At 57.0% G+C, this 17,703-nt stretch overlaps 2 protein-coding genes across 6 annotated transcripts; one reads left to right on the forward strand and one right to left on the reverse strand.

Moving 5' to 3' along the window:
• Nucleotides 1-1,506: 1,506 nt before the first annotated feature.
• LOC113837244 (flt3-interacting zinc finger protein 1) lies at nucleotides 1,507-17,477 on the reverse strand. 4 transcript variants are annotated; one of them, XM_035449389.1, is made up of 3 exons: nucleotides 17,414-17,477; nucleotides 7,264-7,608; nucleotides 1,507-3,707 (listed from the first exon to the last, which is right to left on the reverse strand). In XM_035449389.1, exons 2-3 carry the CDS (start codon nucleotides 7,573-7,575, stop codon nucleotides 2,460-2,462), a joined length of 1,560 nt encoding a protein of 519 aa, XP_035305280.1. In that variant the 5' UTR covers nucleotides 7,576-7,608; nucleotides 17,414-17,477; the 3' UTR covers nucleotides 1,507-2,459. The 4 variants fall into 4 exon arrangements, with proteins under 4 accessions (XP_035305280.1, XP_027286465.1, XP_027286463.1 ...); XM_027430664.2 differs by lacking the exon at nucleotides 17,414-17,477 and adding an exon at nucleotides 10,316-10,421; XM_027430662.2 differs by lacking the exon at nucleotides 17,414-17,477 and adding an exon at nucleotides 9,212-9,308.
• Znf524 (zinc finger protein 524) lies at nucleotides 9,990-14,296 on the forward strand. Of its 2 annotated transcripts, none has more exons than XM_027430665.2 (2): nucleotides 9,990-10,127; nucleotides 13,236-14,296. In XM_027430665.2, the coding sequence occupies exon 2, from the start codon at nucleotides 13,274-13,276 to the stop codon at nucleotides 14,246-14,248; it is 975 nt and encodes a 324-aa protein (XP_027286466.1). In that variant the 5' UTR covers nucleotides 9,990-10,127; nucleotides 13,236-13,273; the 3' UTR covers nucleotides 14,249-14,296. The 2 variants fall into 2 exon arrangements, with proteins under 2 accessions (XP_027286466.1, XP_035305281.1); XM_035449390.1 differs by lacking the exon at nucleotides 9,990-10,127 and adding an exon at nucleotides 11,501-11,620.
• Nucleotides 17,478-17,703: the final 226 nt, after the last annotated feature.

Below are 17,703 nucleotides of genomic sequence, written 5' to 3' on the forward strand. Positions count from 1 at the left end.
GGTATTCTACCCTTGAACTCCATACCCAGCTCCTTTCAATCTTTTGCTCCAAACTGTGTCTGTGCGCGCACGTGCATGCACGTGCGTGTGCATCACGTGTGTGTGTGTGTGTGTGTGTGTGTGTGTGTGTGTGTGTGTGTAAGCCAGAGGACAACCAGAAGGGTGCCATCCATGACAGTGTGTGTCCATTTCCTTTGAGATAGGCTGTCTCTTTGGCCTGGACCTCACGAATCAGGCTAGACTGACTGAACAGTGAACCCCAGGGATCCTCTATTTCTCTAGCTTCATCACACCTGGACATGTGACTTCTGGAGATTAGAGTCAGGCCCTCATGCCTCTGAGTTAAGCACTTCACCAACCGAGCTATCTCCCCTGCACAACCTTTTATTATTGACTTGGGTTCTAAGCCATCCGGGTTGGCTGGCGTTGCACTTCTGTGTCTCCTGCCTTGACTTCCTCAGTAGCGGGCTTGCACTCCAAGCAGCTGCCACCACTTTCTGTCAAGGCTCCTCATTGACATCTGAAATTCCTGTCTTCGCGTGACTCCTCCCTCCCTCCCTCTCTCTGTGCGCTGCCCACACACCAGAATATGGTAAGCTCTAGGAGGGCCAGCATTTTCTGCTTTGTTCAATGTAGGGTCTCTGACCTAGAGTTTAGAATGCTTAGCACGGGAACGCCAAGGAGCATGCGTGAGCGGCCCTCTTTTCTTCTCTGATGGGCTGGTCCTATCCCAGGTGGTCTAGAGTTCACGCTCGTCTGCAGAAAGCGGAGTCTAAGACCTGGCTCCTCTTCACGAGACTGCTTGAATTCCAAGGGACATGTCCTCTGTGTGTGTGTGTGTGTGTGTGTGTGTGTGTGTGTGTGTGTGTGCGCGCACACACACACACACACACACACACACGCACGCACGCGGGGGGGGGGCGGTTCTTGATTTCTAGATGGGGTCACTTAGGTGAGATATAAACTGTCTGTGATCTGAAGGACTTAAAGATGTACCCAGTCTCCTTGAGAGGGTTTGAGGATCTGAGTAGTTACACGAGTGCAGGCAACTTACCAGTAGCCACACCACTGAGTAAAGTGTCTCTCTCTCTCTCCCTCCCTCTACTCATTAATTGCCTATGCTCAGGGCGGAGTGGGAGCTTGAGTCATCACCCCAACACCACCCACACACCCTACCAACCATTAAGTGCTTATAAATAAATCCAGGGACTCTCGACTCTCTGACCTCAAGGACTGGTAGGTACCTAGTGACGATTAAAAAGAAATGATTTGTATATGTCCGTGGGTTTGTGCAATGCTCACGGAGGCCCCAAGAGGATACTGGATCCTCTGGAGCTTGGTTACAGGTGGTTGGTTATGAGCAAGCTGATGGTGCTAGGGACTGGACTCTGGTCCCCCGGCGGTATGCATTTTTAACTGTTGGGCCGGCTTTCTAGGTCCTGGGGAACATAAAAGGGAGAGAGTCCCCACCACCCTGAAACCCAAGACAAGCAAACAAGACAGTAGTGATTGACAGAATGAGGTTTATTGGAGTCCCAGAGATATTGGGGAGACCAGGGGGTGAGGTTGAGGCTCATGGGGGAAGAGACCCCTAGCCAAGTCCCCCTTTCCTCTTGGGGTTGGAACACAGAGACAAGGCAGTAGCAATGGAAAGACCGACAGGTACTACAGCTGACGGGGAGGGAAACCCCAGCCTACCACCTCCACCAGGTCACAGGGCTGGGACAACCGTGGACGGAGGACTGCGCTCTACGGCGTAGGGAAACGTCTGCCCTATTACTCTAAGGAGAGCGGAGCAGGCCACGACCTGCACCGGCCTGTTCCAAGTGCTCAGGAGTATGTGCATCCGGCTCAGCCCAACCTATAGGGCAGGGATGGAGGCTTTGGGCTAGCCTAATCTAGTGTTCAGGACGGGGATCGACAGGTAGGGTCGGACCACTCTGCACGAAGGGAGACCTAATCTGAGAGTAGGTTAACTGGAGGTGAGGACCGCTACCCTGGTCCTCTTTCGGCATAGGAAGTAAAATGGGGGAAAGGCAGATCTGGCTATAATCATTCTCTGGGGCTACCAGTGGCCATCTGGAGGGGCTCCTGAAGATTCCAAGATGTTGCCCCCCCTCCCCCGTCCCCCAGATGGAGGTCGTTGGGAATGATGGCTCTCAGGAAGTGGGTGTTAGGACCGTGGGGGTGCCCACATGTTATCTGCTGAGAGGTGTTAGTGGAGACCCGTTTTTTTCATCCCTAGGTCCCCAGTTGATCTGAGCCTGCCTGCATTCCAGGGGTCTGAAGGTCGAGAGAGTCTCTGTAGATTTCAGTCCCCAACAATTATGTCCTTGGACCCCTTTGCTGAAAGATGCTTCGCCGTGGTCCTGTGTGGGTTCTGGGTGGCACCATTTGTCCAGGCAAGGGCCCTCCTCTTCTGCTCTGGCTCTGGGGGGCCTGGGGGGTGGCCTGGCTCCTCAGTCCATGCCCCTGTGCAGCTTCAGGTGCCTGGAGAGATTGCTGAGCGTGATGAAGCCCTTGCCGCAGATGTGGCACGGGAAGGGCCGCTCCGTGCCATGCAGCAGCCGGTGGCGCTTGAGGTAGCACTCGTGGCGGAAGAACTTGCCACACTCCAGGCACGGGAAGGGCTTCTCCCCTGTGTGGACCAGCACGTGCCGTTCCAGGTCGCGAGGCGAGCGAAACAGCTTCTCGCACTCGGAACAGCCGAAGATTTTCTTGCCGCGGCTGGAGGAGCCGGGCCCCGGGCCTCCGAGCGCCGGCTCGCCCTCGCCGTCAGGGGCCGCCTCCCCGCTGCCCTCCCCGTGGCTGGCGCGCCGATGCTCCTCCAGGGCGGCCAGCGCTGCATACAGCGCCCCGCAGTGCCCGCAGCCGAAGGTGGCCGGGCCCGAGTGCGCCTCCAGGTGGCTGGCCAGGGCGGGCGCAGAGGCGAAGAAGGTCCCGCAGTCGCACTGGTACAGCGTGTCTTCCGAGGTCGCCTCGGCCGCCCCGGCTGCAGCCTGGCCGCTCCCCGCACCCTCGCCCTCCTCGGGGAGCAGGGCCTCCAGCTTGGGCATGCTTGCCCCAATGCTCGCCCCGGTGGGGCTCAGGAGCAGCCCGGCGTCCCAGGTTGGCGGGGCGTCCCCCGCCTCCGCTGTGTCACCATCGCCCTCTCCCGCCACCTCCGGACCCCCGCTGCCGCCAGAGGAGGAGGAGGAAGAGGAGGAGGAGGAGGAGGCCCAGACCTGCGTCGGGGGCGCACTGCCCCCCTGCAGGTCGTGCGTCAGCTTGTGGCGTTCCAGCAGCGCGGGCGCGTTGAAGTCGCGCTCGCAGCGTGGGCACTTGAAGGGCTTCACGTCGGTGTGCGCGGCCCAGTGGGCAGCCAGCTCCCGGCCGTGGTCAAAGCGCCGGGCACAGGCGCCGCACGCAAACGGGGGCAGCGAGGCCGCCGCCGCGGCCGCCGCCTCCGCCAGTCCCCAGCTGGTGGCTCCCGCTCCCTCCAGGCCATCTCCACCGCCGGCCCCGCCACCTCCACACACCGAGCAGGGGCCCACGTTGCAGCACACTGAGCAGGGGGGGTTCAGGGCAGGCAGGCCGGGGCTTGGCTGCAGGGGAGACGGGAGGACTCCCCGGTGCTGCCGCTTGAGGTGGCGGCCCAGGCTGGAGCGAGAGGAGAAGCGGAGCTCGCACACCAAACAGCAGTAGGGCTTCTCACCAGTGTGGACGACCTGGGAGCAAGAGCACAGAGGCAGGGCTCAGCATCCCGGGACACCTGACCCAAGCTCTCAGCCTCCACCATGATCTAGCTTTCACCTGCTCTCCTCCTGCTAGGTGACCAGACAGGTGTCAGCAGGCGTGGAGGCCACTGAGTAACAAGGGAAGCTTCACAAGTGCCCCTCGTGAAAAGTTAAAACACCATTATGAAGAGGTAAGTTGGGCTTCAGCGGGGCCCGTGACAGAAAAGCGGCCTCCTCCTCGCCAAAAGAATTGAATCTGGGTTAGCAACATGGTTTGGCGGGGTAAAGGTACTTGCATCTAAGCCTGGCGACCCGAGTTTGATCCCTGGGGTCCATCTGGTGGAGAGAGAGAGAGAACCAGCTCTTGTAAGGTGACATGTGGCACGTCCTACCCTGTATAAAATTAAGAGTGGGGCATGTTGGCTCCAGCCTGCAATTCCAGCACTTGGGAGGCAGGGGGCAGAGGCGGGCCAAGCTTGTGAGCTGGAGGCCGGTCAGGCTTACATCGTGAAACCCTGTCACAAAGCAATCAACCAAACATCAACAAGTAATGAAATAAAAAATATTTTATGGAAAGAATAGGGGAGCTCAAAAGATTGGTTTAGCAGTTAAGAGCAATTGTTGCTCCTGCCAAGGACCTGGGTTCAATTCCCAGCACCCACGTGGCAGCTCGCAGCTGTCTGCAGCTCCAGTTCTAGGGGATCCAATGATCTCTCTTTACCTACTGGAGCACCGGGAACGAATACGGTAGCACAGAGCCGTACACACCAGCCAAACACCCCACACCTAATAAATACAAAAATCTAAAAGCTGAATCTAAATTCTACTTTGGGTCCTGGGTGAGAACACTATGTTCTATCTTGCCTCAAACACTACATATTACTGTCTCATATTTCTCCCTCAGAGTTAATCCAACTGGGCCTGCCAGTTACCTGGTCAAGAAACAGCTAAGGAGATGGGAGGAATATTATCTCCTTCAAGAGGTGATGGACACCCTCTTCATAAGCCCTCCCTGGGCTGTGTGATTTTCTCAGTTCTTTTCTGGCCGTCTGTCTCCCCCCCCCACACACACACACACACAAACACGACAGGGTTTCTCTGTGTGACAGCTCTGACTGCCCTGGAACTTGCCCTGTAGACCAGGCTGGCCTCGAACTTGGAGATCTGCCTGCCTCTGTCTCCAGAGAGCTGGGATTAAGGGCCTGCGCCACCACCGCCCGGCTCCCTTTCTACTTTCTGTCCCTTCTCTGGATACAGTCCAAATCCTCACACTCTGGACTTCTTCACTGTGTCTGAAGAGGCCCCTCCCACGTAGCTGCTACCAGACCTTCACTGATGAGCCTGCCTTCTCTACTGGACTAACTTAAAAGGAGTGTCTTTCTCTGCTGCTCTTAATGCCTCTCCAGCCCACAGCCCACTCCAAAGCTGCCAAGATTGACAGCTGGCCTTTCCTATGGTTTTTCTTTCCAGTTCTAATAAGATGATTCTCACTGTCTAACTCTGCTTTTAAATTCTTTTCTCTAAGAGAGTAGGAACCTACAAAAGGGGACCCCAACTCCCCAGCCACAGCCCTGCTACAGGCCAGCTGGCACTCTCTCAGTGCTGACCTAGCCCCTGACACTGGCGGCCTCTGTATACACACTGTTCCCTTTTCAACCGGCTCATCTAGGAACTGATTCCCACAGAGCATAGCTATGGCCAGGGCGCTAGGCATCCATAGGCCTGAGTTCAGAACCCATCTCCCTCTTCTCCGTGAACACTCAGTTTTTTCCCTTTGCAAAATGGACTACTTCACAGTGCCCTGAACCCTGTCCCAACCAGGCAGGTCCCCAACAGTGTATGTGTTATGATAACGGTTGCTTTTATTTGTTTGTTTTCTATTTTGGAGATCACCTGAGCCAGGAAGCCAAGGCAGCTCCTGGGAGCCCAGCTGTGACTCTCCCCAGCTGCATGGGAGTCCAGCTGTGACTCTCCCCAGCTGCATGGGAGTCCAGCTGTGACTCTCCCCAGCTGCAAGGGAGTCCAGCTGTGACTCTCCCCAGCTGCAAGGGAGTCCAGCTGTGACTCTCCCCAGCTGCAAGGGAGTCCAGCTGTGACTCTCCCCAGCTGCAAGGGAGTCCAGCTGTGACTCTCCCCAGCTGCAAGGGAGTCCAGCTGTGACTCTCCCCAGCTGCATGGGAGTCCAGCTGTGACTCTCCCCAGCTGCATGGGAGTCCAGCTGTGACTCTCCCCAGCTGCATGGGAGTCCAGCTGTGACTCTCCCCAGCTGCAAGGGACCTTGGGAGGTATTAGAATATCAGGAAGTGGAAGATAACTGACCGTGGGACTCCACTATGCAGCATTCACCAGACCATCATCCATGATGGCATGGGCCTTTGTGAGGGTCACACACACTGCTGTAAACCCTTAACTGTGCTCTCTGAGTAAACCCGATTAAACTCTGATTTGAGAAATCGAACTTTGCTGCAACTATATGTTGGTCTTTTGCTGGTGTGTTAGCTTGTGTCTCACCAGGAAAAGTTATTGTGATACCTGTGAACACACCAAGGTCCTTCGCACCTTGCGGCCTTTGCATTTGCATGTTGTTTTCATCTACAATGCTTTCCCCAAGTGGACGCCCCACACTTCAGGCCTCAATTAGACATTACCGTGCCCTCTTGTCTACAGTAACCCGCAGCTCTCCCGACTTACCCCTACACACTAATCTTTGTTACGTTGTTCGTGACGGCATCTCACATAGCCTAAACTGGCCTCAAACTCACTGCGTGGCTGAGGATAATCTTGAACTCCTGATCTGATGGGGGATGTCCTTCTGTATATATGTTTCTCTTATTGGTTGATGAATAAAATACTGATTGGTCAGGAGAGGCAGAAGCTAGGTGGGGCTAAGGAGAGGAAGGCGGAGAAGGACGTCATGCTGCCAATGGAGTAACATGGTGGATTATGGGGAAATCACAGCCTTGTGGCAATACACAGACTAACAGAAACGTATTAATAATAAAGACAGAGCTAGCCAATAAGGAGCCTAAGCCATTGGCCAAACAGTTTTATAATTAATATGGTGTCCGTGTGTTTATTTGGGGCTGAAATGGCTGTGGGAGCAGGTGGGACAGAAAAACTCCATCTTCACTGACCCTCCTGTCTCCTCCCAATCACTGGGATTATAAGGATGTATCTCCATGCCCTGAATTTTTTTTTTTTTTTAATTTGCTTCCCAACTTCTCCCTTAGAGAACTACTTTCTTTACCCTCTATCTGACTCCTGGTCAGAACAAAGGAGTTGGGTGCACATGGATAAACCTACTTTCAAGACGGCAAGGAAGAGAATTGTAAACACAAGGCCACAGAGGCTTCAGCAGGAGAGGCGGAGACACAATTCCGCGGGGCAGACTCACTCTGCAGGCCTTCCCTGGAGCTCATGCTTTGGTTTTTGGTAGAAAGCAAAGTGAAATTTTCTCTGAGAAGGAGGAAGCTAGGGAAGGGGTGTGCCTTTCCCCAAGTGCAATGCAGCCCCAGGGTCTCCGCCCTGTGTGGCTCCCAGGACTCACCTGGTGGTGCAGCAGGCCAGTGGAGTCTCGGAATCCCTTAGGGCAGGCGGAGCATCGGTAGGGCCGCTCGCCGGTGTGTGAGCGCAGGTGGTTGGCTAGGTTGAAGCTGTGCTTGAAGCCCTTGCCGCAGCGAGGGCACGCGTGGGGCTTGAGCGCCGTGTGCCGAGCAAAGTGGCGCCGCAGGTCCGATCGGTAGCGGAAGCTCTTGCCACATTCGCTGCAGTGAAAGGGGACCCGGGGAGTGGTGGCAGATGGCGCTGGCCCCGGGGCAACAATAGGGGCCGGAACCACAGGCAGCGAGGACTCATCCATGGCGGCAGGCCCAGTGGTGGTTTGGGGCTTTCTCTGGAGTAGAAAAGAGACGCAGAAGCAGGTTAAGAGTCGCCTCCCCACTGGCCGTGCCTTCCCTTAGCTCTCTGGGCTCAGAAACTCGTGTCCTCTAGGAGACCCTCCCAACGCTGACACGCCCACCACCAGGCCACAGCCACTGCCCTTTAAATTCCTCCCTGTCTACAAACCCTCCTCCTCCTAATCTGAAGGCGGTCTCTGAGTCCTCTCCAAGCCCTGCCCACTACAAATGAAGGCCCTGCTACTCTGGCTTAAGTCTGGGCTGCCTCTTCCTGAGCCCCTCCCCTCCATTCGGTATTCCTGGACAGACAAGGACATTTTTTTTTAATTTTTTATTTTTTGGTTTTTCGAGACAGGGTTTCTCTGTGTAGCTTTGGAGCCTATCCTGGCGCTCGCTCTGGAGACCAGGCTGGTCTCGAACTCACAGAGATCCTCCTGCCTCTGCCTCCCGAGTGCTGGGACTAAAGGCATGCAATGCCACCAACGCCCGGCTCAGACCAGACTTCTTGCTTCCAGCTCTTTTTCGAAGACCAGTGAAAGAGTGCAAGAAGGATCCGGGGCTGAGCACGTTCGTCTCGTGCCTCTAGGGAGATCACACTAGTCGAGCAGCTCCGGATAAAACCCGCGACACGGGGCCCACCGGGGCCCACCTCATACAGCGAGTGACTCAGCCTCTGAGCTTAGGTAAAAATCGCAGCATCGTGGTCCGCGCAGGAAAGCGGGCGCACAGCAAAAGAATCAGCCCGGCGGTTTGGATATTTAAGCTCCTCTTTGTTCCTTTATTCCACGCTTCCAAGTAAAACCTGACTTCCCTAAGTCAGCTCTTCACCGAGACCCAGCTCAACTTTCCCTCCAAGCAACTCACACTTTTCTATCCTGTTTCCCTATCATTTTATTCCCTATCCTATTTCCCCTGTCAATTTTGTTCTTGTCGCTTTTCCTTAGCCCGCTTTTGACCTTTAGGATAAAGACCTAAAACTCCCCCCAAAAAATCGCACACCCGGGTGGGCCCCCCCTCGCCACGCCCTCCACCTATCTCTGGGCCACACCTTGGGCAGACTCCGCCTCCATACCCCGGGCCTGCCCTCTCTCCCTGAACCCCACTTTCCCACCGACCTGAACAAGTTGCTTCAGTTTTTTTCCAACTTAGGCCTCCTCTTCCCCCGAGGCCCGCGGTCCACGCCCCTCCGCCAGGCCCCACCCTTTGCACAAACCTCCTCCTAGTCTCCAACCAGGCTCTCCCCTTTTCACACTCACAAAAATCCTCCTCCTCCCGGCCCCGCCCCAGCGGGCCCCGCCTCCTCCCGGCCCCGCCCCAACCGTCAAGGCCCGCCCCTCCCGCACCCGCTGTGTGCGGTGCTGCAGAACGGGCTCCCCCCCCCCCCCCCGCCCGCCCGCCCTGCTCGCCCGATCTTTCCAAGCAGGCCCGGAATGCTCGCCCTTTGTACCCCTGTCGCTGTCCCTACAAGGGGCGGCCTCGGGCGCCCGGGGCGGCCCGGGGCCTCGGCGGGACCCGCTCGCCCTTGCGTGGCGGAGGTCGTGGGGACCCGGGCAGGACCCCGGGCGAGCATCCTGCCCGCTCTCCTCCTTAATTACTTACACCTCCCTCTGGGCGCCGACATTTTGGGCAGCGGGGGTCAGCGTCACTTCCACCCGAGGGGCCCCTCCACTTCCGCCTCGGCTCCCTTCTCCCCAGCCAGCCGCCCCCCCCTCCCTCCCCCTTGGCTCCCCCTTTCCCGCCCCTACCCGGCCCTTCTCCATTCCCTTCCCTTTCCCAGCCCCGGAGGTTAAAGGAAGCCAGACAGGCGCCATGTTGGTTGAGGGCAAGACGGAGAGGGGGCGGGGCCTAAGGGGCGCGCACGGCGGCGGCGGCGACGCTGCAAAGGGGGGTTTTGCACAAACGGGCGCGCGTGCGATCCCTTCTCCTCCCTAGCCCGGGGCTCCCGCTGGGTAGGTGTGCGAGCTGCATCCGGCGGGAGGCCAGCCCCGATGATCGCCCGCGTTCAGTACCCGCACAAGCACCACCTTGTGTCCCTGCCTTTGTAACTCCACCGGGCTCTGAAGCCACGGGCGCCATGTTCGTTAGGGGCACCCAGCAGCCATTTCCCGCTTCGCGTCCGTCTCTCCGGTACCTGTCTTGGATGGGGTCACCGGGTTGGAGTGCATTTTTCTTTTTTTTTTTTTTTTTTTGCAGGTGGCTGGGACCGGGGGGGGGGGGGACGGGGGGAGGGGACACACCCCGGGGACGGCTGGCGCGCAGGCGCGCTAGCAGCAGCAAGCAGCAGCAGCGCGGCGTCCCCTTTGTTCCCCGCCAGCGCGGGGAGGGGCGGAGGGAGCAAGGGGGCGGGCCCGGCTCGCCCCGCCCGCCCCGCCCCGCCCCGCGCCGCCGCCGCCTAGGGGCAGGCCCCCTCTTTTTTCACACCCCCCCCCGCCCCTTCCCACGCTTCGGCCCGTCGCCCCCGGCGCGCACGCGCGGGCGCGCAGACACACGCGAGCCGGGGCAGCATGCAAATGAGGTACCCAGAGGCGGGGGGCCCCCGGGTGCGGGAGGGGGGCGGAGGAGGAGGAGGAGGGAGGAGGAGGAGGAGGAGGAGGAGGAGGGGGAAGGAAGGGGGGTCCGGGCGCGCGCGCCCCCGGCACCTGCTTGTGCGAGCGCGCTCGCCCGCTCGCTCGCTTTCTTGCACGCGCGCGCTCGCCCACCGACCTGCGCCCCGCGGAGCCGTCCGGGCTCGCACGCTCGCTCGCTCGCTCGCGCGCGCGCGCGCGCACGACCCCCCTCCTGGCAGCCCCTGCCGCCGCCGATGTCCCCGCGCCGCCTTATTGGCCACCGCACCCCGGAGGGCCCGCCCCGCTCCCGGGCTGGGCCACTCGGGGCTGGCAGGCCGACGTCCCACCGGGTCGTGGGTGGTGGGGGAGGGTCGAGGGATCCCTCTTGTCACTCGGCCAGGTGCGTTCCAGAAACGCAGCAGCTTCTCCAACAGCTTCTCCCCGCCCGCCTGGTGCGGGGTTCGTGCGATCCCGGAAAAAGTTGCTCCCGCGTGGACCTCACGCTGTGTGCCTCTTAAAAGGGGGTGCGAGGTTTGGGGTTGTAGCTCAGGCCGAGTGTGAGTGAGCCTCCCACCCCCGAGTTGGATAACCAGCACCACGCACAAAGAAAACAGTGAAAACCAGGCCACCAGTTTAAAGAGGGGTGCAGGCTCCCCCTCCACCCTCGCCCCCCCCCCCTGCATTGGCTGTTAGCTGCACCTGTAGCCCTCTGCTCCCCAAGGACACTCCATTCCTACAGGTCCCAAGCTGATCTGGGCACTGGGAAATGAGGGGCCTGGGTTTTGGGGTGCTTTCTGTATTCCAGGCAGTGTCCTAGGGACAGTTTTTTTTTTTTTTTTTTTTTTTTGAAGCTTCCTTACTCCGGTTGTTCTCCCCACACCTCGGTATATTGACTTTACAGAGAAGGGAACTGACTGAGGCAAAGCCACTTGCAGTCACGTGCTAATTATTGGAAGAATGGGATCCCAACCCAGGACTAGGAGACCTCAAGATTCCCCCCTACACACACACACACACACACACACACACACACACCCCTAGTCTTCCTAGGTCTTTCTCATTTCCTGGGCCACCGAGGTCAGTGAGACCCATTTGGCATCGTTGTCACTTACTCGAAGAAAGAACTTAAGGAACTCTCTTGGCTTTCCTGTGCCTTGGTTTCCCTGTTTGCAAAACAGAAAATGTGTTTCCTCAAAGGGTTGATGTGAGGTTTAGCTACCCATGCCGCCCTGCTGGGTTAACAACAACAACAACAACAAGGAAAGAAAAAAAAGAAAAGAAAAAGAAAAAGAAAAAGAAAGAAAGAGCAAGCAAACCCTTATTTCCATCTTGCAGAGGACATAAATGAGCTCAAAGTAAGGAAGAAAGAAAGAAAGAAAGAAAGAAAGAAAGAAAGAAAGAAAGAAAGAAAAGAGCAAACCCTCATTTCCATCTTGCAGAGGACATAAATGAGCCCAGAGAAGTAAGGATCTTGGCTAATGCCACACAGAAAGGAGGGGACAGATTCAGCATTTGAATGCTGATTGTCTGACTTCAAAGCCCAGACTCTTAGCACCTTGGATATGTGTCCCTCACACATCAGCAAATTTTGCCTGGGACCCGTCCCTTCTCAGACCTCCTCCTCATCTCTTGGGGGGGGGGGTTGGGGTGGTTGAAGCCTTTGTGGCCCAGGGTTTGATGGGTTGTTTCAAGGCCCACATTCTTAGCTGGATTTTTGTTTTGCTTTGTTTTTCAAGACAGGGTTTCTCTGTGTAGCTTTGGAGCCTATCCTGGAACTCACTCTAGACCAGGCTGGCCTCCACCTCCCTCTGCCTCCCGAGTGCTGGGATTAATGTGTCACCAACGCCCGGCCTTCTTTTTTTTTTTTTTTTTAGCTCGGTTTGACCTTAAAGGCTATAGTAGTTACCTATTGCTGTGATGAAAAACCGTAACCACCGCCTTTAATCCCAGCACTTGGGAGGCAGAGGCAGGGGATCTCTGTGAGTTTGAGACCAGCCTGGTCTACAAGAGCTAGTTCCAGGACAGCCTCCAAAGCCACAGAGAAACCCTGTCTTGAAAAACAAAAACAAACAAACAAACAAACAAAAAACCGTAACCACCGCAAGTTTATAAAGGACGCATTTAATCTGGGGCTTGCTTACAGTTTTAGAGGGTGAGTCCATGATTATCTTGGTAAGGAGCTTGGTGGCCAACAGGCTGACATGGTTCTGAAACAGCTAAGAGCTCACATTTGATCCATAAGTTTCAGGTAGAGGCAGACTGGCCTGGTTGTAGGATTTTGAAACCTCAAAACTCACTCCTGGTGAAATACCTCTTCTATCAAGGCCACGTTGTAGTCGGACTTTCCTCTGGGCTGCCAGCTCACAAATAACCACCCAGAGACTTATTATTAATTATGAATGCTTGGCCTTAGCTTTGTCTTTCCCCCAACTAGCTCTTACACCTTAACCTGTTTCTATTAATCTACGTTCTGCTCCCATGGTCCGGCTGCCTCTCCTCGGTACTGCCTCTCCTCGGACTTCTTCAGAGTCCCGCGGGCGTCTCCTGCCAGGCTCGATTCTAACCCCGAGTTTCTCTCTTGCCCCATTAAGTCCCGCCTAACCTCTCCTGCCTGGCTATTGGATTTTCAGCTTTCTATTAAACCAATCACAACGACACATCTTCACACAGTGTACAAAATATCCTGCAACGCCAAACACACCTCCTGATCCTTCCCAGACAGGTCCACTAATGGAACTGTTACATTCAAACGTAGGAGCCTGTGTGTGTGTGTGTGTGTGTGTGTGTGTGTGTGTGTGTGTGTGTGTGTGTGTGATTTTCGTTCAAACTGCTGTGAAAGAAAGCTTAGATTCAAAGGTAGGGTTAGGGAGTCACAGGATACAAGTTGGAGAGCATTCAATATGTCTTAACAACCTGTGTACAGAATGGCCTTATCAACCTGTATACAGAATTGCCTTATCAACCTGTATACAGAATTGCCTTGCTATGTGGGTCTCAAGAGACTTAGCTGAGTTATTGGGGTGCACGGGGGGGCTTAGACCCTCACCACACTGACGCCGCGCCCTCTCTCCTCTTAGCCGGCTCCAGCACCCAGACTGCAGCTCCCCACTGCTCAATGGACAACCCCAGCCCAGACCCAGCTCCGCCTTCTTCCACTTTGTCTGGGGAGGAAGAAAAACCTCGGGCCCGGCTTCCTCCAGTTCCCCGGGGCCGCCGAGGCCGGCCACCAGGGGGAGCCACCACCTCCAATCGGACTCTCAAGTCCTCCCTCCCTCGAAAGCGGGGCCGACCCCCCAGATCCGTGCAGGAAGCCCCGTTGGCAGCAGCAGCAGCAGCGGGCGGCGGCGGCGGTGGCAGCAGCGACCTCCTGCTGATCGATGACCAGGGAGTCCCTTACACGGTCCCCGAGGGCTCGGCCGCAGATGGGCCCCAGGGCTCCGGCCCCAGGCGGGCTCCACACTTCTGCCCCGTGTGCCTGAGAGCCTTCCCCTACCTCTCCGACCTGGAACGCCACAGCATCTCGCACTCGGAGCTCAAGCCGCACGAGTGCAAAGATTGCGGCAAGACCTTCAAGCGGTCCAGCCACCTGCGGCGGCACTGCAACATCCATGCCGGCCTGCGGCCCTTCCGGTGCGTGCTGTGCCCCCGCCGCTTCCGCGAGGCGGGCGAGCTCGCGCACCACCACCGCATCCACTCGGGCGAGCGCCCCTACCAGTGCCCCTCGTGCAGGGTGCGCTTCACCGAAGCCAACACCCTGCGGCGGCATTACAAACGCAAACACCCGGAGCTGGTGGGGATGCCCGTGCGCCTGTGCCCCCCAAACCCGAGGCCCCAGCCGCTGTGGGATGACGACGACGACGACGAGGAGGGTGTCCCCGTTGCAGAAAGGGTGCAGGAGGAGAGCCCCGAGGGAAAGGGGCCGGCTTCTCCCCTGCCTGGGTTTACAGCGGGGAGTTCGGCTGCGGCTGGGCGTGGGCAAGGAGGCCAAGACACCCTCATTTCTGGTGATGTTTCCATCACGGAAGGGGGTCAGAAGCAGGGGCCTAGACCTCTGGGTCCTGATGCCGTGCAGCACCCTCCTGCGGACTGACGGGCTCTGGGAGGCACGGGCTGCGGAAATAAATCCCTGCCTCCTGACTTCCAGCGCGTGCTCAGTCGTGGTGCCTGTCCCTCTCGGTGGTCCTCTGCTGCTGACCCCGCTGTGCTCTGTGTGTGCGTGCGTGTGTGCGCGTGTGTGTGTGTGTCTCTGTGTGTGAGTCTGTGAGTGTGTGTGTATGTGTGTGTCTGTGTGTGCGTGTGTGTGTGCGCGCGTGTGTGTGTGTGCGCGCGTGTGTGCGTGTGTCTGTGTGTCTGTGTGTGAGTGTGTGTGTGTGTGCGCGTGTGTGTGTGTGTGCGCGCGTGTGTGTGTGTGTGCGTGTGTCTGTGTGTCTGTGTGTGAGTGTGTGTGTGTGTGCGTGTGTGTCTGTGTGAGTATGTGAGTGTGTGTGAGTATGTGTGTGTCTGTGAGTGTGTGTGTGCGCGTGCGTGTGTGTGTGAGTGTGTGTGTGTGTGTGCGTGTGTCTCTCTGTGTGTGTGTGTGAGTATGTGTGTGTGTCTGTGTGTGTGTGTGTGCGCGCGTGTGTGTCTGTGTGTGTCTGAGTGTGTGTGTCTGTGTGTGTGTGAGTGTGTCTGTGAGTGTGTGTGTCTGTGTGTGTGTGAGTGTGTCTGTGAGTGTGTGTGTCTGTGTGTGTGTGAGTGTGTCTGTGAGTGTGTGTGTCTGTGTGTGTGTGTGAGTGTGTCTGTGAGTGTGTGTGTCTGTGTGTGTGTGTCTGAGTGTGTGTGTCTGTGTGTGTGTGCGTGTGTCTCTGTGTCTGTGTGTGTGTGTGTCTGTGTGTGTGAGTGTGTCTGTGTGTGTGTCTGTGAGTGTGTTTGTGTGTGTGTGTCTGTGAGTGTGTGTGTGTGTCTGTGTGTGTGAGTGTGTGTGTGTGTCTGTATGTGTGTGTGTGTGTGAGTGTGTGTGTGTGTCTGTCTCTATGTGTGTGTGTGTGTGTGTCTGTCTGTCTCTATGTGTGTGTGTGTGTGTGAGTGTGTGTGTGTGTCTGTGTGTGTGTGCGTGTCTGTGTGTGTGAGTGTGTGTGTGTGTCTGTGTGTGTGAGTGTGTGTGTGTGTGTCTGTGTGTGTGAGTGTGTGTGTGTGTGTCTGTGTGTGTGTGTATGTGTGGTGTGGTGTGTGTGTCTGTGTGTGTGTCTGTGTGTGTGTGTCTGTGTGTGTGTGTGTGTGTGTGTGTGTGTGTCTGCACAGAAGCCCATCTCACACAGCTCCTTAGCGTGGTGCCAAAGAACCAGCGGCTTGCATCAAGCCTTTGCCCAACCCGATCCCCAGCAGACACAACAACATTTAACCTGCTATGCACATGTGATTCCGGGCCCTCCATCCTAGCTGAAATCCCCAGCAAGTCTACACCGGGACGCTTCTTGCTCCAATTCCTCCTCCAGAGGACTTGCTACTTGGAAGGAGAAAAAAAAAAACAAAACTAACTAAATCGGGCAGGGGGTGTGGGGCTTGAAGTTTAAACTCAGTGGAAACGCAGCCTGAAAGCACAAGGCCCTGGGTTGAGTGAGCATCTAGCTAGAGCGTGGGGTGAGGAGGGCGAGCGGAACTGACCATTTAGATTTAGAATTTAGACAGACACATGTGAGCTCCAGGGGAGGACGGGGACTAAGATGAGGTGCAAAACGAAAACGTGGGCAGTAAAAACTAGGTTGCGGCTTAGGAAAGGAGGCTGCAAACTGGGCTGAGGGTCACAGAGCTTTAGGCTTGGCTGGCAGAAAGCAAGCTAAAGGGTGCGGCTAGAAAGAAGTATTTAAAAAAAAAATGAAGCAGTGTTCAAGACTGTTGTTGTTAAAGATCTTTTAATATAGGCTGACGAAGAAAGTAAGGCATGCCGGGCGGTGGTGGCGCACGCCTTTAATCCCAGCACTCGGGAGGCAGAGGCGGGAGGATCTCTGTGAGTTCGAGACCAGCCTGGTCTACACAGAGAGTGCCAGGATAGGCTCCAAAGCTACACAGGGAAACCCTGTCTCGAACGCCCCCCCAAAAAAAGAGAGAGGCGTGCATCAAAAGTGTTTCAACTCGGATCTCTAACCCCCCCTCCCAAGCTCTCTATTCAGGAAGTGTGGGGTGTGAGCATCGTGCTGGTTGATGCCCACGGCTGGTAATAACTGACTTAAAGGAGCGCTTCCGATGTGCAGGGCGGAGCTGCGAACGTAGAAAAACTATTAAGACAGCCACCTCCATAATCCCAGAGTTCCCCAGGGCTCCGACAGCAGGGTTGCTGCAAATCGGAGGCCAGGGCGGCCTACACAGGGGTTCGAGGCCACCCTGAGCCGCGGTGTGAGAGCAGGCCTCAAAAAGGAGAAAGTAAAAGGTGATCGCTCTTCAATGCAAGAGGCGGCGCACAGCTTTGTGTGTGTGTGTGTGTGAGAGAGAGAGAGAGAGAGAGAGAGAGAGAGAGAGAGAGACAGAGAGAGAGAGAGACAGACAGAGAGAGAGACAGAGAGAGAGAGAGAGAGAGGGAGGGAGAGAGAGGAGACAGATGGAGAGCGACAGACGAGAGAGGGAGGGAGAGAGAGGAGAGAGAGAGGGAGAGAGCGAGAGACAGAGAGAGGGGGAGGGAGAGAGACACACACACACACACAGAGAGACAGAGAGAGAGAGAGGAGAGGCAGAGAGAGGACAGAGAGACAGAGAGAGGCAGAGAGCCAGACAGAGAGAGAGGAGAGAGAGGAGAGGGGGAGAGAGGGAGGGAGAGAGAGAGGAGAGAGAGGAGAGAGAGAGAGAGGGAGGGAGACAGATAGAGAGAGAGAGTAGAGAGAGAGGGAGAGAGAGAGAGGAGAGAGAGATAGAGAGAGAGTAGAGAGAGAGGGAGAGAGAGAGGAGAGAGAGAGGAGAGACAGGAGAGAGAGACATGGAGAGCGAGAGACAGAGAGAGAGAGTGGGAGAGAGAGACACACACAGAGAGAGGACAGAGAGACAGAGAGAGGCAGAGAGCCAGACAGAGAGAGAGAGGAGAGAGAGGAGGGGGGAGAGAGGGAGGGAGGGAGAGAGGAGAGAGAGAGGGGGAGAGAGACAGAGAGAGACAGAGAGAGACAGAGAGGAGAGAAAGGAGAGAGAGAAAAAGAGAGAGAGGAGAGGGAGGGAGAGAGACACACACACACACACACACACAGATGGTTTTGGGGGGGCCGGGCGGCGGGGGTGGGGGGGGCGGACTTACAATCGCGGGCTCGGCGGGCGGAGGAGCACAGAACTCACTTCTTGGCCAAAGGAGCCCAACCCACCTGTCATTTATGTCAAGCCCTCCGGGGTGGCGGGCCCCGGGGTGGGCGGGGCCTCCGGGGCGGGACCGAGCGTGAGAGCGCCGGGAGCCGCGGGCGGGTCCCAACCGGATGTCGGCAGCCTGTGGGCGGCGCAGGCGCAGCAGCAGGCTCCCTTCGCCCACCGGAAGCGGCCTAGGCCGCGTCCCCCACCCCACCCCCCCCTTCCTGCCCCCGCGTCGTAGAGACG

Source organism: Cricetulus griseus, chromosome 9 (genome assembly GCF_003668045.3).
Source record: "Cricetulus griseus strain 17A/GY chromosome 9, alternate assembly CriGri-PICRH-1.0, whole genome shotgun sequence".
Taxonomy (NCBI): domain Eukaryota; kingdom Metazoa; phylum Chordata; class Mammalia; order Rodentia; family Cricetidae; genus Cricetulus; species Cricetulus griseus.

What these genes read in the sequence shown, in the direction of transcription:
- LOC113837244 (XM_035449389.1), bottom strand. Translation starts at nt 7,575, where the DNA reads ATGGATGAGTCCTCGCTGCCTGTGGTTCCGGCCCCTATTGTTGCCCCG. An exon ending in CTGGCCTGCTGCACCACCAG is followed by an intron (nt 3,708 to 7,263) that starts GTGAGTCCTGGG and finishes TCTTGCTCCCAG; the next exon opens with GTCGTCCACACTGGTGAGAA.
- Znf524 (XM_027430665.2), top strand. Translation starts at nt 13,274, where the DNA reads ATGGACAACCCCAGCCCAGACCCAGCTCCGCCTTCTTCCACTTTGTCT.